The 19,344-nt window shown below is 33.5% G+C and overlaps 1 protein-coding gene across 1 annotated transcript in view; it reads right to left on the bottom strand.

The window, feature by feature from the left end:
* The window catches only part of TACR3 (tachykinin receptor 3), a 118,929-nt gene that overhangs the window by 39,862 nt on the left and 59,723 nt on the right, over positions 1–19,344 (bottom strand). Inside the window, exon 3 of the mRNA XM_054485719.1 lies at positions 18,984–19,134. Coding sequence (XP_054341694.1) covers positions 18,984–19,134 — 151 coding nt within the window. The remainder of the gene's footprint in view (positions 1–18,983; positions 19,135–19,344) is intronic.

Raw genomic sequence — 19,344 nt, forward strand, 5'->3', positions numbered from 1 at the left:
GGACCAATTTATTTCCAGAAAAGTGAATCTGTACAGAAAGGCAGAAGATCATTTTAGCATTAAATATAAAATCTAACAGTGCCCTGTAAATGTAACCACAATATTCATAATCAAAGGGGGCAAGATAACTCTAAGTGACATGGACAACAGAATTTATAGAAGGAAGAATAAATTTGTTCTCTTAAAACTTATGTATTGAGTACATATTGTAAAAAAAGATTAAAAAGTGTTAGTATGATGATATTATTATATTATTAATTATTTTTCTGACGTCTTTTTGTCCCTCTTTTACTGACATTAACTACAATGCAGTTCCTAGACCGTAGTGTTAGACTGGGTTCCAAACTAGATTCCTCTGCTTTCTGGACACACCCTCTAAGCCTTAGTTACATCATCAGATAGCTAAGTATAATAATATCTTTTAGTGTTGATGACACTACTAAGTGAGATAATGTATGTGACTAACAATGCTTAAATATGTGGTCTTAATATAATTAAAAGTAATTTACTAAATAAAGAAATATTGAGCATCTGAAAGGAATGCATGTAGATTTTGTAATCCTAAAGGCTAAATGAATAAAGTAACAGAGTCCCATGGGGTAGCTTTACTGCAAATTAATTTATTTTATTTTATTATTATTTTAAATTTTATTTTTCCGTAAGTTATTGGGGTACAGGTGGTATTTGGTTACATGAGTAAGTTCTTCAGTGGAGATTTGTGAGACCCTGGTGCACCCATCACCCAAGCAGTATACACTGCACCCTATTTGTTTTATCTGATCCCTCAAGTCCCACTCTTCCCCACAAGTCCCCAAAGTCCACTGTACCATTCTTAAGACTTTGTGTCCTCATAGCTTAGCTTCCACAATCAGTGAGAACATAAAATGTTTGGTTTTCCATTCCTGAATTATTTCACTTAGAATAATAGTCTCTAACCTTATCCAGGTCATTGCAATTTAAATGAACTAATTTCTATTTTCAGTTGAATCGTTTAAAAAATAGCCAGGTGTTTTCCAGAGCCCATTGTCTTGGGGTTTAATTCCTCCATAGGTTTGTTGCATTTGTTCTGTTTTATGACCACAGATATTCCTAACTTTAGTTAGTTCTTTTTTTAAAAAAAGCAAGTCTTTCAAAATAGAAGCTGAAGAAAGTACATAAATATGAGTCAGAACCAATCAATCTACCACCATGTGAAATAAGCACCTAGAAATTCATCTTCTGCTCACAAAAGGTCAGAAGCTGAAAGATTACACATGGTTATAAATACAAGCTGGTTATACTTCTAATGCAAAACTAAATAGGACTAGAAGGCAGATGGCATTAACCCTTTTACTTTTGAGAGCACAAAAACCACTGCATGAACTGTTTGTCATTAATTCGCTTTTTTCCCAAAGGATATTTTATTACTCTGTTATTAACTAGTAACCTCTAATGAAGAGGAACAATGATATCAATGGAGTTTTCTGCATTGCTTAAAAAATCTTGCTTTTACTGAATTAGAAATAAAAACTTCAAATGAGATAAAGGTAAATAGAAGCCAATAGTTCTGGCAAAACAATTTTTCTCTGCTCCTCTGACTTGGCCTCCAGGAGGTTGGGGGAATGAGATTGGGAGGAAGAAACATCAACAGTGAGAAGAGAAACGTGTGCTCATGATACCCAGTAGGTGGTGCAGCTGTACTAGCTAACATTTTTCCATTTAAAGGGCATGGTAGAATGCTGTTCTCTTCGTGAACATTTATAATCAGAGTACAGAATGCATTGATATGAATCTCTGTTCATAAATGACCATCAGTTGTCATCTTCATCAGCATAAACTGTAAAGTACCTCTTGCTGCGTATGAACTATTTCACCTTGCTGGATTTTCCTAAAGTGAATTCAACTTCTTCAACAATTGCTGGATTTTCGCACAGAAATTGCTATTTTCTGTCAATGGTGTCCTCATTTTCTTAGCAATTAATCTTAAAACAGAACTTTTTCTCTTCCAGTCTCTCAGTATCCATAGCTAATGGAGTTACCCAACTCTGGTGATTATTTTAAAAGGTTTTCACATTTATCCCTTTCCATTTCACCTTTAGTTTCTCTAGCTTCAACTTCCTTATTTGCTTATGCATCTCTCAAGTAAGATAACACCTTTTCTATCTAATCCAGAGCATTGTTGGGAATGTAAAATAATGTGTAGGCTGTGCTACAAAAGGTTTAAGAGTTGGGAATTTTTTTAATCAAAGATTCTGAGCTAGTTTCAGTCTCCATATAGCTTGCTTACTTCACCATTTGATGTGCTGGGTCTGCGCATACAAATATATTACCTACATTATATATGCACACATATATGCATATTTATATGAGTAATAGAGACAAAACTACTACATATAAACATGACATTGTACTATAAGTATGATTTAATACTCTCAGTATCAATGATTTATCTCCCACTAAAACATTTGCCTAAATGTAGATCAAAGCGCATATATTTTTTCTTTCTGACAACTAGATAGGGCTAAGGGTTGAAGAGGAAGGAATGAGGTGGAGCCATGACTGAGATTGAAGAGAAAGAAGTATAGGGACTGGAGTCTTATCAACTGAAAGAAGAACTTTCATTTTTGAGGGGAGAGGTCTCCATGCTAAACTGAACTTAGGTGTGCATCTTCCCACTCCTACCCCTGTGCAAAACATAACTTGCAGACAACTCAGAGCCTAATCATGAAGGATTCTTCTAAGCCTCCCCGTGCGTAATATAAAGTGGGTGGTTTGGTGACTTGCTTAACGTCAATGGTGTGACGGAAAACTTTGGCTCTAACCAAAATCAAGTGCACGGAACCCACTAAGAATTTTTTGTGAGCTTAGCCAACTAATATTTATGCTTGAAATATAAACCCTTTTGTAAGATTTAAATAGAATCACTTGTGCACAATGCCTGGTACACATTAGATGTTGAGTAAATATTTGGTGAATCTCCATCATTGATGTCTATAATTGGAAGAGAACTTAGAGGTAGCTCTGTCTTATTATTTTATGAATAAGTTAATGAGCCTAGAGAAAAATGATCCTACAAACATATTACTGAATCAGTACCAGTCTAGCAACCAGCAGTCCTGAATTTCAATTCTCTTTCCATTATATTATAAACCTTTCCTTTCTTTTGCTTTGTATCATCACTCTCCTTTCTAACACAATCTCTGTCTTTCTCCCCCTCCCTCGTCCTTCTTCCTCTCTCATATGCACACACAAAACTTTGTGCCCATTTGGCTTAAGAATCCAGATTTTCTCAAAAATAAACAGTTAAATTTATGTATGTTTACTAAGATTTAACAATGTATTTACTGTAGAGTTGCTTTCATTGCAATAAAACCATTAATTACTCTCAGTATGCTTTAGGTTAATTAAGGAGAATTTGTTAAGGGAGTTTATGTATTATTTTAATTTAGTATGTAGCAAAAGGAGCTGTTGAATGCTAGAAAACAGACCCATCTGAACTAAAAAACACAAAATACTATGTATTGAGCTGATTTACAATTTTTAATCAATCAAAACACAGATTTTACCTTAGTGCATCTCACTTTGGTAAGTATGTGCAGTCCCAGCTTACTCATGAGTTTTTTTCTGAGAATTAATTTTTAAGTGGACTCTGGTACTTAGATGAATTTTGATTGCTGATATTGGAAAATATTTTCTTTTCAGAAATGATGTTATACATTTTGGTTGGCTTACCACACAAAAGCCTTTTATCTCAGAATATGTAAATAATACAATAATATAATTCAATGGTACTTGTAATTAAATAAATAAAAAAGTAAAGAAATACTTTATTGTTTCCTTCTTGAGTAAAGTACAGAAATAATCAGTGTAATACAGAGATAAAGAACACATTCTCTAGAATCAGACTTTCTGGGTTCAAATCTTGACTCTATTGTTAAATAAAAAAGGCAAGTTACTCAACCCTTCTAATTACTTCTTTATCTGTAAAATGAAAATAACAGTGATGTCTTCCTTATGCAGTTATAAGGATTCAATGTCTAATCTATCTAAACAACCTAAATAAGGTGTATGGCACATAATAAGCACCAATCAATGCTAGCTGTGTTTCTAGACCTATCATAAGCATTATCTTTTAATTAATAATCATAATTAGGTTTATATTTGATTCATGAATAGGGCAAAGTAAGTGCAGATTGGATTTGCATATTTATGAGCATTAGGAACTAGAGACTTCGACATGTATATTACCTAGATTAACCCTCATCAAAACATTGCAAGAAAAATATGATTTTAGTATTTTATAAATAAGAAAATGGAGGATGAGATATCAAGATGTAGTAAACCAGTAACTGGCAATGCAAGAATCAAACCATGCTGTCTGACTCTGTAGTTTATGTTTTTCCCCATTATAAAACATTGTGAAGATATGTATGTATATGTGCTGTGTTACATACAATGTCAGAAATGCAAGAAATTTAAAAAGGCTTTTTTTTGGCAAAGGAAATCTTACTTGTGGCAAAATTCAGTTGAAATAATCCTAACCTTGTAATAAGAATCAAGAATAGAGAAAAAATGCACTTCCCTAATGATTAGCGATGTAGAGGGTTTTTTTTCACATATTTGTTGGCCATTTGTATGCTTTCTTTTGAGAAATATCTGTTTAGTTCTTTTGCCCATTTTAAAATCAAGTTACTTGTTTTCTTGCTGTTGGTTTGTTTGAATTCCTTATGTATTTTGGATACTAACCTCTTATAAGATGTATGGTTTACAAATTTTTTCTCCTAATCCATTTGTTGTATCTTTACTTTATTGCAAGCTTGTCCAACCCGTGGCCCACAGGCTGCATGTGGCCCAGGATGGCTTTGAATGTGGCCCAACACAAATTCATAAATTTTTGTAAAATGTTATGAGATTTTTTTTTTATGATTTTTTTTTCTTTTAGCTCATCAGCTATCATTAGTGTTAGTATATTTTATGTGTGGCCCAAGACAATTCTTTTTCTTCCAGTGTGGCACAGAGAAGCCAAAAGATTGGACACCCCTGCTCTATAGATTGTTTTCTTTGCCATGCAGAAGATTTTAGTTTAATGCAATCTTGTTTGTTTATTTTGCTTTTGTTGCCAGTGCTTTGGAGCTAAACCCAAAAAAATCATTATTCAGACAAATGTCATAAAGCTTTCCCCCTATTTTTTCTTCTAGTAGTTTTATAGTTTCAAGGCTTACATTTAAGTATTTAATCCATTTTGAGTTGATTTTTATATACTATGATTTAAGGGTCCAATTTTATTCTTCTGCATGTGTATATCCAAGGTCCCTCAACACCATTTATTGCAGATACTGTTCTTTTTCAATTATTTGTCCTTGGTACCTTTGTTAATATCAATTTATTGTAAATGTGTGGGTTCACTTCTGGGCTCACTGTTCTGTTTCATTGGTCTAGGTGTTTTTTAAAAAAATTCCAGTACCATGCCATTTTGATTACTATAGTTTGTAATATATTTTAAAATAAGATCGTGTGATGCCTTTAGATTATTCTTTTGGTATATGAAAAAATGTTCAACATTACTAATCATGAGGGAAATTCAAATTAAAACTGCAATGATATATAACCTCATACCTGTTAGAATGGCTATTTAAAAAATGGAAGATAAGTGTTGGCAAGAATGTGGAGAAAAGGAAACCCTTCCTTGTACACTGTTGTTGGGAATGTAAATTAGTACAGCCATTGTGTAAAACAGTATGAAGGTTACTCAGAAAGCTAAAAATTAAACAAGTATTATATGATTCAGCAATCTCACTTCTGTATAAATACCCAAAGGAATTGAAATAAGTATATCAAAAGATATCTGCAATTCCCAGTTTATTGCAACATTATTCACAATAGCCAAGGTATGTAATCAACCTATGTATACATCAGTGGATGAATGGATAAAAAACGTGGCATATATACACAATGAAATACTATTCAGCCTTTAAAAAGAAGGAAATTCTGCCATTTGCAATAACATGGATGAACCTGAAGGACATTATGCTAAGTTATATAAGCCAGGCACAGAAAGGCAAATACTTCATAATCTCACTTACATGCATAATCTAAAAATGTCAAACTAAGAGAAGTAGAGAGTAGAATGGTGGCTACCAGAGGTGATGCTGGGAGGGAATGGGAGATGTTGATCAAATGGTACAACATTTCAGTTAGACAGGTGATATAATAAGTTTTCAAGGTCTACTGAACAGCATGATGACTATAGTTAAAAACAATGTATTGTGTATTTTGAAATTGCTAAGAGAATAAATTTCAAATGTTCTCACAACAAAAAAAGAAATATGTGAGGTGATGGATATGTTAATTAGCTTGATTCAATCATCCTAAAATATTGATATACATATTTATATATGTAAATACATATATAATCACATTGTACCTCATAAATGTATAAAATTATTATTTGTCAATTTTAAAAAGGAATAGAGAATACAATTATTATTTGTCAATTAAAAAATGAGTAAAAATAGAAAAAGTGTTGCTTTTTAAATTGACAAATTATTATTATTTGTCTATTATAAAAAGAAAACATCAAATACTAAAGAAAACATGGTATATCCACAAGATAATATTGTTTCAGCCATAAAAAAAGAATGAAATCCTGTCATTTGCAGCAACATAGATGGAACTGGAGGACATTATGCTAAGTGAAATAAGCCAGGCACAGAAAGACAAATAATGCATGTACTCACTCATATGTGGGAACTATACGAAAATTGATCTCATGGAAGTACAGAGTAGAACGGTGATTACCAGAGGCTTGGAAGGGTAGGGTGGAGGGGAGTTAAGGAGAGGTTGGTTAATGGATACACACATACAGGTAGATATAAGGAATAAATTCCAGTGTTTAATAACAGTAGGGTGACTAGGATCAAATATGCAACAGTAATTTATGGCATATTTTAAAATAGCTGTAAGAAAGGTTTGGAATGCTCCCAACATAAAGGTATAATAATTTTTGAGCTGATGGATATACTAATTACCCTAATTTGATTACTATGTATTGTGTTCATGTATCAAAATATCACATGTACCCCCCAAATATGTACAATAATTATGTATCAGTATGAAATTTCAAAAAGGCAAGTGAATTTCTATGTTTGTTAAAATTAATGGCACTTTCTGATTGTATTCATGTCTTACTACATTATCACAATAAATGAGAGTAAACAGATTTTGTAATAACTACTGTATTTGCTTTATTGTTTTTATGCCTTTTTAGAGCAGTGCTGACCAATATGATAGCCACTTCTATATGTGGCTATTTAAATTTAAACTTACATAACTAGAATAAAATAAAATAAACTTAGTCATTTGTTTGTATTAACCATACTTCAAGTGTTAAATAGCTACCTGTGGCTAGTGGCTACTGTGTTGGATAGTTCAGATATGGAATATTTCTATCATTGAAAAACTTTTTATTGGACAGCACTGTTCTGGAGTAAATCAGGATGTAGAATGGAATGATAAGCAGGAAATTTCAGTAGTGGGGGGATTGCCAGTCTGGCGACAGAGTGAGACATTGTCTAAAAAAAAAAAAAGAGAGAGAGAGAGAGAGAGAGAGAGAGATTGCCTAAGGGTAGCTACAAATTCTTTGCAGTTCAAAGTAGTAGAAATAACAGTTGTTTTGCATTCTGTAGGAATGAACTCTACTTGCAGTACCTGTCAGTTTGGGCAACATTCACCTTCCCAGAGCTTCAGTATCTTGATTTGTTAAATAAGGGATAACAATTTCTACCAGGCCTCACTCCCAGGATTTTTGTGAGGATGAGTACAACGATATATGTCAAAGCTCTATATAATGATTGCATAAAATCTATAATAATTAATATAATTCTCAGTTGTGTGTGTGCCTGTGTGTATGTTTCATGAAGTATTGATAATGATGGCAATTGTTACAGATTTCATATGCTGAGCTTCATTTTCCTGCTAGAAATTCATGATGCCTGAACCTGATTCCATCTCTCCTGAATTTGTACTTGCAGAATGAGTAGTATTAACAGATAATCCATAGAGAAACTTTTTCAAACGATTGCCAAACACTGAAAGGCTTTAGATATTTCCTCCTAAATGTTTATCTTTTCTTATCTTTTTAAAAAAGAATAATCATTTCCACTTCTTCAGTACTACTGGAAAACCACAAAAAAAAATATAAAAACTTTTCTAGGCTTTTCAAAGTGTTTCACATTTACTGCCACACATAGAGAGCAGGAGGAATATTTAATCAAAGGGTTTAAAGCATGTGGTATTGGCAATCAATGTACAACTCAGATATAGAAGGCTCTCCTGATTGCAAGTCGTACCATGAGGTGGGGTGGATAAAGTTACTAGAATTAGCAAAGAGCTATTAGTTTTCTTTAAGCTTCACTGTTTCAATTAGAAACAGTAGTTCAATTGTATATATGGTAATATTATACAAGCCCATCAGAAGTTTCAGATGTTTTCTGACTTTGTTTTGTTTTTAGCTATTTTTCTTTTAAGCAAAAGCTTTTAAAGAACCAATTGCACACATTTTCAGCATACACTGCTGGGTTAAAATATTTATATAATTTCAGAATGATATGAGATAGATATAGTCTAATGATATTCATGGATTCATCGGTCAAAATAAAAACTTTTCTCAAAATATCTGAATGAAAAATAATTGGTAAATAATCATGAATTTCTATATAAAATTCTTACAATATTTTTTCTTTTTTGGGAAGATATTTCATAATACATAACAGAAATTTAAAATTTTTTTTCTAGTTCCTGACTTTTATTTCCCTAGAAAACTTACTATTAAAATGTTAGTTTCATACCAAGATGATAACATGCCTTTTTAAAAGAAAGTAGAATACATTAGTTTTTAAAAGGTGATATTACAGTTTTATGATTAATAGTAATATAAATAACAATATTATTATGACAAATTACTAAGGAAAGATGCATGGAAATAAGTGGAAATGTGTCCTGAAAATGTAGAAATGAGAGAGGGACACAAAAATAGGTAAACCACAATTGTATTATATATGAGCTTGAATATCTCCATGATATATTAACATTAGAAGTCTAAGTCATATGGGTAATTTCAAGTTTTTTTTTATTACAACAAAGTACATAAAGATAAATAAATTGGTATGGAAAAAGAGTCAGACAAAAGTTCCAGTCTTTTCAAAAAGCCAGCATTTTAGCAGTTTCTCAATTACCCTGAACATTTACTACTGCTGATACTGCACAATGAGCTGTCTCTTAGAAAAATGTGAAAATATGTACATATTGTGTTATATTGATCACTAAGCAGGGTAGTAAAGGAAGACAACTGTTAAGCAGAAGTTCAGATTAATAGTATAAAATATGACATAAATATCAAAACACAGGGAAGGAAATGTGCTATCAAATTCTTGGTTCAGCTTGCTATAATGGATATTCTCCAAGAGTAAGAGATTTAGTTTATAGGCTAAATCTAAGAATGGAAAAATGGAAAATTACTCCATTTCCTCTGTGGCTGTTGCTGCTGTTGTCACTTTGGTGAAATGTACAGCCACAGGAAATTTGACATTTATATTTCTTGTTACAATTAATGCACAGAAAACCATAGAAAACCTTAGCACACTTAGAAACTGATTTTATCTTTAATGTAATTATCTTGACTATAAATCTTGACAAAATCTACAGCCATCTGAACAAATTCTTAATTAAAAGAAAAAAAGATTCAGACATTAATGTCAGGAAATGAGTTCTGCATCCAATTTGAGATTCTTTATTTTGGAAAAGATACACAATGGTAGGAGAAAAGGCAAATATCCACATGAACTAAACGCCTCCTGTGTAAAAGATACAGTGCTAGGCTCTAGAACCACAATTTTAATTCCAAAAGGTCCCTACATACAACCTTATTTAAACCTCCACAATTTTCAGCAAACAGGACGTAATAAAGTTAAATATATGTGACCAAGATTACTCCTAGATAGGGCAAGAACTGGAATACAAGGATCTTTCATATCCAAGACCCTGTTCTTTCTAGTTAGCTGTGGGGCCAAGGCACAGCATGCACAACCTGTCATGTACATGGCACGGAGCTCTTGGCTTTCCTAGTTCCTAATTCAGTCATTTAATAGTCAGTCTGTATCTATAGAATTACTTTCATGACCAAGAATTGATATTTTTGTTATTGGTCAAATTTGAACATACTAGTACTGAGGGCAAAGCTTTGCAGCATGTCCTTAGAACCCTTCCTCCAGGTGGAGATAATTCTCTTTATCAACACACGCGGAGGTTTGGCATTGAACCAATATTAACGCAACTTGAAAGCACTTCATTTTTCTTTACCTGATTCACAAGGCTAACAGAAGACTAGAAAGCATCTTTCCTGAATTTAGACAAACTTTGTCTATTCCATTTCCACAGTAGGAATTTTTAATAAATAATCTTTGACGAATGAAGGTGGATCTGATATAGTATAACACTCACATTGTTTCTCTATATAGACACCACTTCTTTTTTATTGATGCATTTTATAATTATTATCATTTAAATATTATGTTTTATGTCCAATTCATACAGCTGTTGATTATTATAATTTATTCTCTTTCCATCTTGCTAATTAATCATTGGTCTTGTAGCATTTATGTTGTACAAGGCCAGTGTTGTAGATAGTTACTCCAAGATGCCAGTAGGGATTCATTTGTGTCCCTCACGCATATATTTTGGGATGTATTTTGTCATTGCCAAGGATTTTTAAATTATTTATGGGAGAATGTGACTACATTTTCTTCCAACCTGAGATGGAAAGAAGTAAGTAGTCTTTATTTATGAAAATATTATGTAGAAGAGATGGATGGCAAATCTTTTCTGTTTCCAAAGTGAATGAGTTCAAATTGTAGTCATATGGATTTAGTGAGCTATAAATAAGATGCTAACTCTAAGAAGCATTACAAATGACTTTGAGAAGATATCTATAGTTTTCTTACTTAGGGAACAATATGATATAGGCAAGACTAAGAAAATTAAATAGCATATTTAATTTCTTTTACGAAATATCCTAAATATTAAATCTGTTAGCTCCTCTACTCATTTCCTCCTTACAGTCTTCGATTTTAGTACAGAATAGGAGCAAGGCAAGGGATTCATGAAATTTTAGATTCTTATCAGATCTATCATTCTAGAATAGTTTTTTAAAACTGCAAATGTATTTTAAGTCAGTTTGTGAGTTGAACACTAGATATTTAAAATTCAACTTTTTATATGCCAACCTATGGTGTATTAAATAAAGACATAAAGTTTCAAATTTTGTTGTATAATTGTTATAATTTTAAACAAATTGTTTCAATAATGATTTTCATACATGGCATTTTAGCCAACATTTTAATAGGTAGCCAAAATCTTTGACTATCTACTAATAAGTAGAATAAAGTTGACAAGGATCAGTTTCCTTTTCTAGATACTAAATTATTCTCAAATTGGAATGTAAGCATTAATATAACTTGGTCAGCAAACATGATAATGTTAAGAAAGCATTCTCTCTTAAAATTTATAGAAGTATCATAATTTCAGTTTCCAACTTGAATATCATAGCAATGTATTGAATAGTACACATTTCTTGAAGGAGATATTTGGCAAGATTAGTAACCAATTATCATTGAAAAAAATGAACTAAACTTAGCCTAGGCTTTGAGGATTGTGTGACAATTGTTATTCTATATTTTGAAATTAGTTGAATATACTTTTCTTTAAAGTATAGAGATTTTCAAGTTAAATACTTGGCTATATTTAAGAGGTTCAACACTCTAATTTTAATGGTGAGGAAATATTTTTAAAGGTATCAGCTTATTTCTCAAGGGTAATATTCAGTCTTTTTACCTAGTGCTAGTTAATACCAGTGTTGTTATTTTTAAACTATTGCTACTTAGGCAGGACATAATAAAAATTGAGTGGGAGTAGTTAATCCAAAATTATCTAAAAGTTTCATATTAATTCAAAGTTTAAATATGCTAGGTTCTATATAACATAAAAATGTGAGATATTTCTACTGGCTACACTTCAAAGAATATAATTCACAAGGCTTGAAATTGACCACAGTTCCTAAAAATAGTGGGAGAAAGAGAAATGGAAGCAATGCTCTTCAATATTTACAAAGGTCTTCTGCTCGTGACTAGCCTAAAATTTTTTCAGCTCTTATATATTCTTGTACATGAGTAATTGAGAGTTCAATCAGCATCTGCTAGCCTTTCATTATTTATTATTTATTTCTGTGGGTACATAGTAGTGGTATACATTTATGAGTTACATGAGATATTTTGATACAGGATAATGGGGTATCCATTACTTCAAGCATTTATCTTTTGCATTACAAACAATCTAATTATACTCTTTTAGTAATTTTAAATGTACAATTAAATTATTGGTGATGGTAGTCATTCTGTTGTGCTATATAATATGGGAACTTATTCATTCTTCGAACTATATTTTTGTAGCCAATAACACTCCTCACTTCACCCCTACTTTCCCACTACTCTTCCAACCTCTGGAATCTTCCTTCTACTCTCTATCTCCATGAGCTCAATTATTTTCATTTCTAGCTCCCACACATAAGTGAGACCATACAAACTTCATCTTTCTGTGCCTGGCTTATTTCACTTAACATAATGACCTCTAGTTCCATCCATGTTGTTGCAAGTGAAAGAATCTCATTCTTTTATGGCTGAAAAGTACTCCATTGTGTATATGTACCACATTTTCTTTATCCATTCATCTGTTGATGGACATTTAGGTTGCTTCCAAGTCTTGGCTATTGTGAATAATGTTGCAATAAACATGGGAATGGATATGTCTCTTTGACATGCTGATTTCCTTCCTTTTGGTTATGTACCTAGGAGTGGGATTGCTGGATCATATGGTAGTGCTATTTTTATTTTTATTTGAGAAACTTCCAAACTGTTCTCCATAGTGTTTGTGTTAATTTACATTCCCATCAACTGTATGAGAGTTTCCTTTTCTCCACATCCTTGCCAGGATTTGTGATTGCCTGACTTTTGGATAAAGCCATTTTAGTTGGGGTAAAATGATACCTCATTGTAGTTTGGAATTGCACTTCTTTGATGACCAATAATGTTGAGCATCTTTTCTATGCTTATTGGCCGTTTGTATGTCTTCTTTTGAGAAATGTCTATTCAGATCCTTTGCTCATTTTTAATTGGATTATTAGATTTTTTTCCTAGAGAGTTGTTTGAGTTACTGATATATTCTGGTTATTAACTCCTTGTCAGATTGGGACAAATATTTTCTCCCATTCTGTGGGTTATCTCTTCACTTTACCGATTGCTTCCTTTGCTGCACAGAAGCTTTTTAACTTGATGTGATCTCCTTTTGTCCATTTTGGTTTTGGTTGCCTGTGCTTGTGGGGTATTATTCAAGAACTCTTTGCCTAGTTCAATGTCCTGGATCATTGACCCAATGTTTTTGTGTAGTAGTTTCATAGTTTCAGGTCTTATTTATATATAAATAAATATTTATATTTATTTTTATTTATATATAAATATTTATATATAAATATAAATATATTATATTTATATATAAATATAAATATATTATATTTATATACATTTATATAATATCTATTATATACAATATAAATATTATATATTTATATATAATATATATTATTTATATATATGAATAATATAATATATATTTATATAAATTTAATAAAATTTATATAAATATATAATATATATTTAATACATATATAAATACATATATAAATATATATATATAAAATAATCACCACCTGGCTACCATCTATGCTTGCAGGCTGGCATACTACAATGAGCAGGTAGCGAAGCCAGCCAGGCTTGTGTCCTTCCCTTCAGGGTGGTAAGTTCTCCCAGGTAGATCCAGAGGTGTTCTGGTGGGTCCAGAGTTCCTCCTAGGTGGGTCCAGAGGTGCTGTCTGGGAGTCAGGGACTAGAGTCAAAAACCTTAGAAGTCTACTTTGTGTTCTATTGTACTGTGGCTGAGCTGGCATTCAAACCACAAGAAGCAGTTGTTTCCCCTCTTCTCTCTTCATTTCAAAGGCAGAGGACCCTTCCTGTGGCCACCACTGCCACAGGCCTACAGGGAGTACTGCCAGACTACCACCTATGTTCACTTAAGGCCCAGAATGTTTTAAGTCAGCTTGTGGTAAATGCTGCCTGGCCTGGGATTCACCCTTCAGGGCAGTGGGCTCCCATCTGGTCCAGGTAGGTCCAAAAATGTTGTCCAAGTGTCAAGGTCTGTAATCAGAGACCCTAAGAGCCCACTTTGTGCTCTACCTCCTTGTGGCTGAGCTGGTACTTAACAAGGAAGACAAAGTCCCCTTTACTTTTCCCTTAGCTTTTCTCAAGCAGAAGGTGTTTTTCCATGTAGCTCCCCCAGCTGGGAATGTGCTGAGTCTCACTTGAAGCTAGTATGTCTCAGGCTCACCCAAGGCCCATGGTGTACTACCTGGGTATTGCCACTGGTTATTCAGGCTCTCAAAGCCTTTTTAGTCAGCTGGTGATGGGTCTTGCTGTGACTGGGTCCTTCCCTTCAAGGCAGTGGGTTCCCTTCTAGTCCAGGTTGTGTCTAGAAATGTCATCCTGCACCTAGAACCTGGAAAAGGAGCCTCATAACTCTGACTGGTGCCCTATCTTATTGTGGCTGAGCTAGTATCCAAGATGCAAAACAAAGTCTTCTTTACTCTTTCCTCTCCTTTCCCAAGTGGAAGGAGCCAGTTCCTTTTGAACCCATGAGCCCTGCTGCCTGGGATTGTGGGGAGGTTGTACATGCACCCCCTTAGTCAGCCCCACTGATGTCTCAGTAGGCTGTGCACCACCCAAGTCCACTGGTTGTGAGCCCCGCACAGCACTATGACTCACATAGGAGTTGCAGTCTTTGTGGCCTATACTGCATTTAAAGTTTATTTAGAGCCCCAGAGGACTTTAGCCCACTGTGGTGAGGCGTGGGGGAACTCAACTTCTGACCCATGGGATGGGTGACTCCCGTCTGGCTAGGGCTGGAATAAATATTCCCTCTATGCACAGGCATCAGCTAGATTTGGGTGAGTTTTTCTTTCTCCTGTGACAGGGCAGCACTGAGTTCCATGCAATGTCTAACAATTGCTGTGCTCTCTCTCCCAAGGGCAAAGATTCTCTCTCCATGCCACATGGCTGCTGCTGGGGATGGGATGGGGTGTCACTGGCAATTCAAGACTGTCTTTACTACACTCTTCAGTGTCTCTTTCAGCTATATGAAGTTAAAATCAGATACCATGAGAGCTGTCATGATTTTTGGTTCTTAGGAAATGATTACTTTTGTGTGTAGATAGATGTTACATTGGTGTCCTTCTGGGGTGATGATCAGTGAAGGCTTCTATTTGACCATCCTGCTCCACCCCATGTAGTCTTTTATTATTAAGAGTCTGGCTCAGAGTAGTGTATAGAATTGTTTTTCCCAATAGTCATGATTAGTTTGCACTCATGTAGCCAATACTTTTTTTTAATGTCTTATGTCCAATCTGTAATATCAAAGATGTATTCTCTAGGAGACAACATATGAATAAATGGCCCATCCAGGGTAGAACTTCTGTGTTTTAAGTAATCATATGAAAAAATCCAAAATAACATGATTATTAGTAATAGCTGTATTCTAAACAATTCCAGAACAATATTTTGACTTTAGATAAAAAGAAAAAAATTAAGAGAAGAGCCAGCTATATTTTAAAATTTTATTATTTTGAACAATATGCATATTAGTGCCTAGATATCAATGGTCATACCAATAACTGACTGTAAAAGAAATCTAAGGACAAAGAGATTTATTATGAGAAGTCCATGACCTAAAGGGCCATTTCGTATTATTTCAGCCTAGAATACAAACCAAGAGGAGGACATATAAACTGGAACTTTAAAATGTCTTACTTTTTTGAAATATTCTAGAAGGGTCACACTCCCAGTCTGAATTAGTATTTCTATTTTGAAATTGTAGAGTAATGAAATCAAAAGGTAATGTTTTGCCTTACTCTCACCATTTATATAGAGATAAAATTAAAAAAAAATCCCTCTTCCTTTTTGTTCCCTCTGGGACTCTGAATTCAAAAACAAAAGAAACACTCAGATTAAATTTTTATTTCCTCTAGAAAAACATTACATGCAAATGAAGAAAAACTATGATCTACAATTACTGGGCTTATTTTAATTTGTTTAGGAGTACACAGTGAAATGTTTTAAAAAAAGTTGAAACTGGATCCCTTCCTTACACCTTATACAAAAATTAATTTAAGATGGATTAAAGACTTACATATTAGACCTAAAACCATAAAAACCCTAGAAGAAAACCTAGGCAATACCATTCAGGACATAGGCATGAGCAAGGACTAAAACACCAAAAGCAGGGGCAACAAAAGCCAAAATTGACAAATGGGATCTAATTAAACTCAAGAGCTTCTGCACAGCAAAAGAAACTACCATCAGAGTGAATAGGCAACCTACAAAATGGGAGAAAATTTTTGCAACCTACTCATTTGACAAAGGGCTAATATCCAGAATCTACAATGAACTCCAACAAATTTACAAGAAAAAACAAACAACCCCATCAAAAAGTGGGCAAAAGATATGAACAGACACTTCTCAAAAGAAGACATTTATGCAGCCAAAAAACACATGAAAAAATGTTCATTATCATTGGCCATCAGAGAAATGCAAATCAAAACCACAATGAGATACCATCTCACACCAGTTAGAATGGTGATCATTGAAAAGTCAGGAAACAACAGGTGCTGGAGAGGATGTGGGGTAATAGGAACACTTTCACACTGTTGGTGGGACTGTAAACTAGTTCAACCATTGTGGAAGTCAGTATGGCGATTCCTCAGGCATCTAGAACTAGAAATACCATTTGACCCAGCCATCCCATTACTGGGTATATACCCAAAGGACTCTAAATCATGCTGCTATAAAGACACATGCACACGTATGTTTATTGCGGCACTATTCACAATAGCAAAGACTTGGAACCAACCCAAATGTCCAACAACGATAGACCGGATTAAGAAAATGTGGCACATATACACCATGGAATACTATGCAGCCATAAAAAATGATGAGTTCATGTCCTTTGTAGGGACATGGATGAAACTGGAAACCATCATTCTCAGCAAACTATCACAAGGACAAAAAACCAAACACTGCATGTTCTCACTCATAGGTGGGAATTGAACAGTGAGAACACATGGACACAGGAAGGGGAACATCACACTCTGGGGACTGTTGTGGGGTCGGGGGAGGGGGGAGGGATAGCATTAGGAGATATACCTAATGCTAAATGACGGGTTAATGGGTGCAGCACACCAACATGGCACATGTATACATATGTAACAAACCTGCACATTGTGCACATGTACCCTAAAACTTAAAGTAGAATAATAATAAAATTAAAAAAAAAAGAAATAAATGACAGAAACTAACCAGGTACTATAGAGAAATTATTCTGAAATACACAGAACATAACATCAGTTATTGACTGTGATGATACCTAATATATAGCTATAAGAAATTATCCCAAGAAAAGAGTATCTTTCAACATGAGCAAGATGTTATATAAGGCAGGTTGAAATTACAAAGGGGAGAGAGATACTGTTCATGTAAGAGGGCCATGTTTTTGAAGTGCTCCTCGCTTTAGGATTTGTTTGTAGGTGCCAGAGGCCATTTGGTGGTTTGTGCACATTATTTTTAAGGAAAGCTTTTTGAAAGAAAAATAAAATTGAATTACCTACACAGTAGATATATTTTTGTACATCCTGAAATGAGTAAATTGATCTGGAAAAGCTCATTCTTACTTGTTGTTTTCAAATGCTAGAAATCATGGTAAATGTTAACCAAACATAAATGTGGTCTAGTATTATTTGTCAATATCAGAGAAAAAGCACTATTAAAATGGAATCCATTTTGTACATTGCATTTTTAAAACCTGATTGATCACTGTTAAGTGAGTTTTTGTAGCTAAGTGTTTTCAAGACTGTTGAGTGATTTTTAAAGGAAATGTCCATGTGTTGCTAGTAGTACTATGTAAATAAGTCATAAATGGAACAAATAATAATGATTGGCATAATCAGTAGGATTCATTTATCTTTGATAAAACCTCTCCAAGATGCATTAGGTGCACACCAACTGTGGAGAAAAGGATGGAATGTGTTTCCTTTTAACTCCACAAATTTATGAAAAAAATCTAACTTATTTAGTTGCATAATGGTAGTAGAAAAAATCTTAATAAAAATAATCCTAGTCAAATAGAGACATAATATTTTAGAGGTGTTTTTGTTTCATGTAAATTAGAAACAGCCTTTTTCATGTCACTCAATAAATTATAGAATAGTATTAATACAATACTCATCCTTTAATCATACATATATATAAAATGTCTTATCAGGGGAAAGAACACACAGAGAAAGTGAGAGAGAAATAAAAAGAGACAAGAGAGGATGCAAGAAAGTAGATGTATATTAGAAAATTATTGCACTTTCTAGAAGAGATGTCATTCCTGGGATAAAAGAAGCCTTGAGCAGATTATAGAATACATCAGAGGCATTCTTTTCAATAAATGACAAAGAAAGATAGAGTTGCAAAAATACAATTAACTGGAATAGTGAAATTTGGTGAAATTTTAGCAATTTCAGCAGAGTAATTAAGAGTACTTTATGAAAGGCAATTTTTAAGAAGTCCTTATGTAAAGAAGTAACTAATATATAACAAACTGATTATAGTATGTGGACAGCGGCTTATACAAAACCAAAAGAAAAAAGAAAAGAAAAAAATTAAAACAAAGACATTAAAAACAGGAGTAGAGCTTCAGATCATATTGTATTAACATTCCATGACTAGATTGCTTTTCTTTCTGATATACCATAACCTATACAAATGCTAGGTAAACAACATGGACCAGTACCTAAACAACATGGACCAGTACCTTTCTTTTGGCCTTTAGCTGCTCGTGATACTTGTCACAGGTATCTCCTGGGATTTCTCCTCCCCAGAGAGTAATTCCAACAATGGTGTATGTGATACCCATGATGAGCAATGGGAAACAGTACACCAGTATAATGACGATAATATGGTAACTACAAAAAATAAGAAAAACACATGCTGAAAACCTTATTGGAATGAAATATTGGGGACTGAATTTGCTCAGCTTTAAATCATAATTAAAACTACCAAGAGTTATTTCTACATTATCTTTATACATTCATCTCAAAATTCCATCAAAATATCATGCTATTGTCACTTATATTTATGTTTCAAATGCTGCCAGTTGATGTTGTCAATCTTTA

Source organism: Pongo pygmaeus, chromosome 3 (assembly GCF_028885625.2).
Source record: "Pongo pygmaeus isolate AG05252 chromosome 3, NHGRI_mPonPyg2-v2.0_pri, whole genome shotgun sequence".
Classification (NCBI taxonomy): Eukaryota; Metazoa; Chordata; class Mammalia; order Primates; family Hominidae; genus Pongo; species Pongo pygmaeus.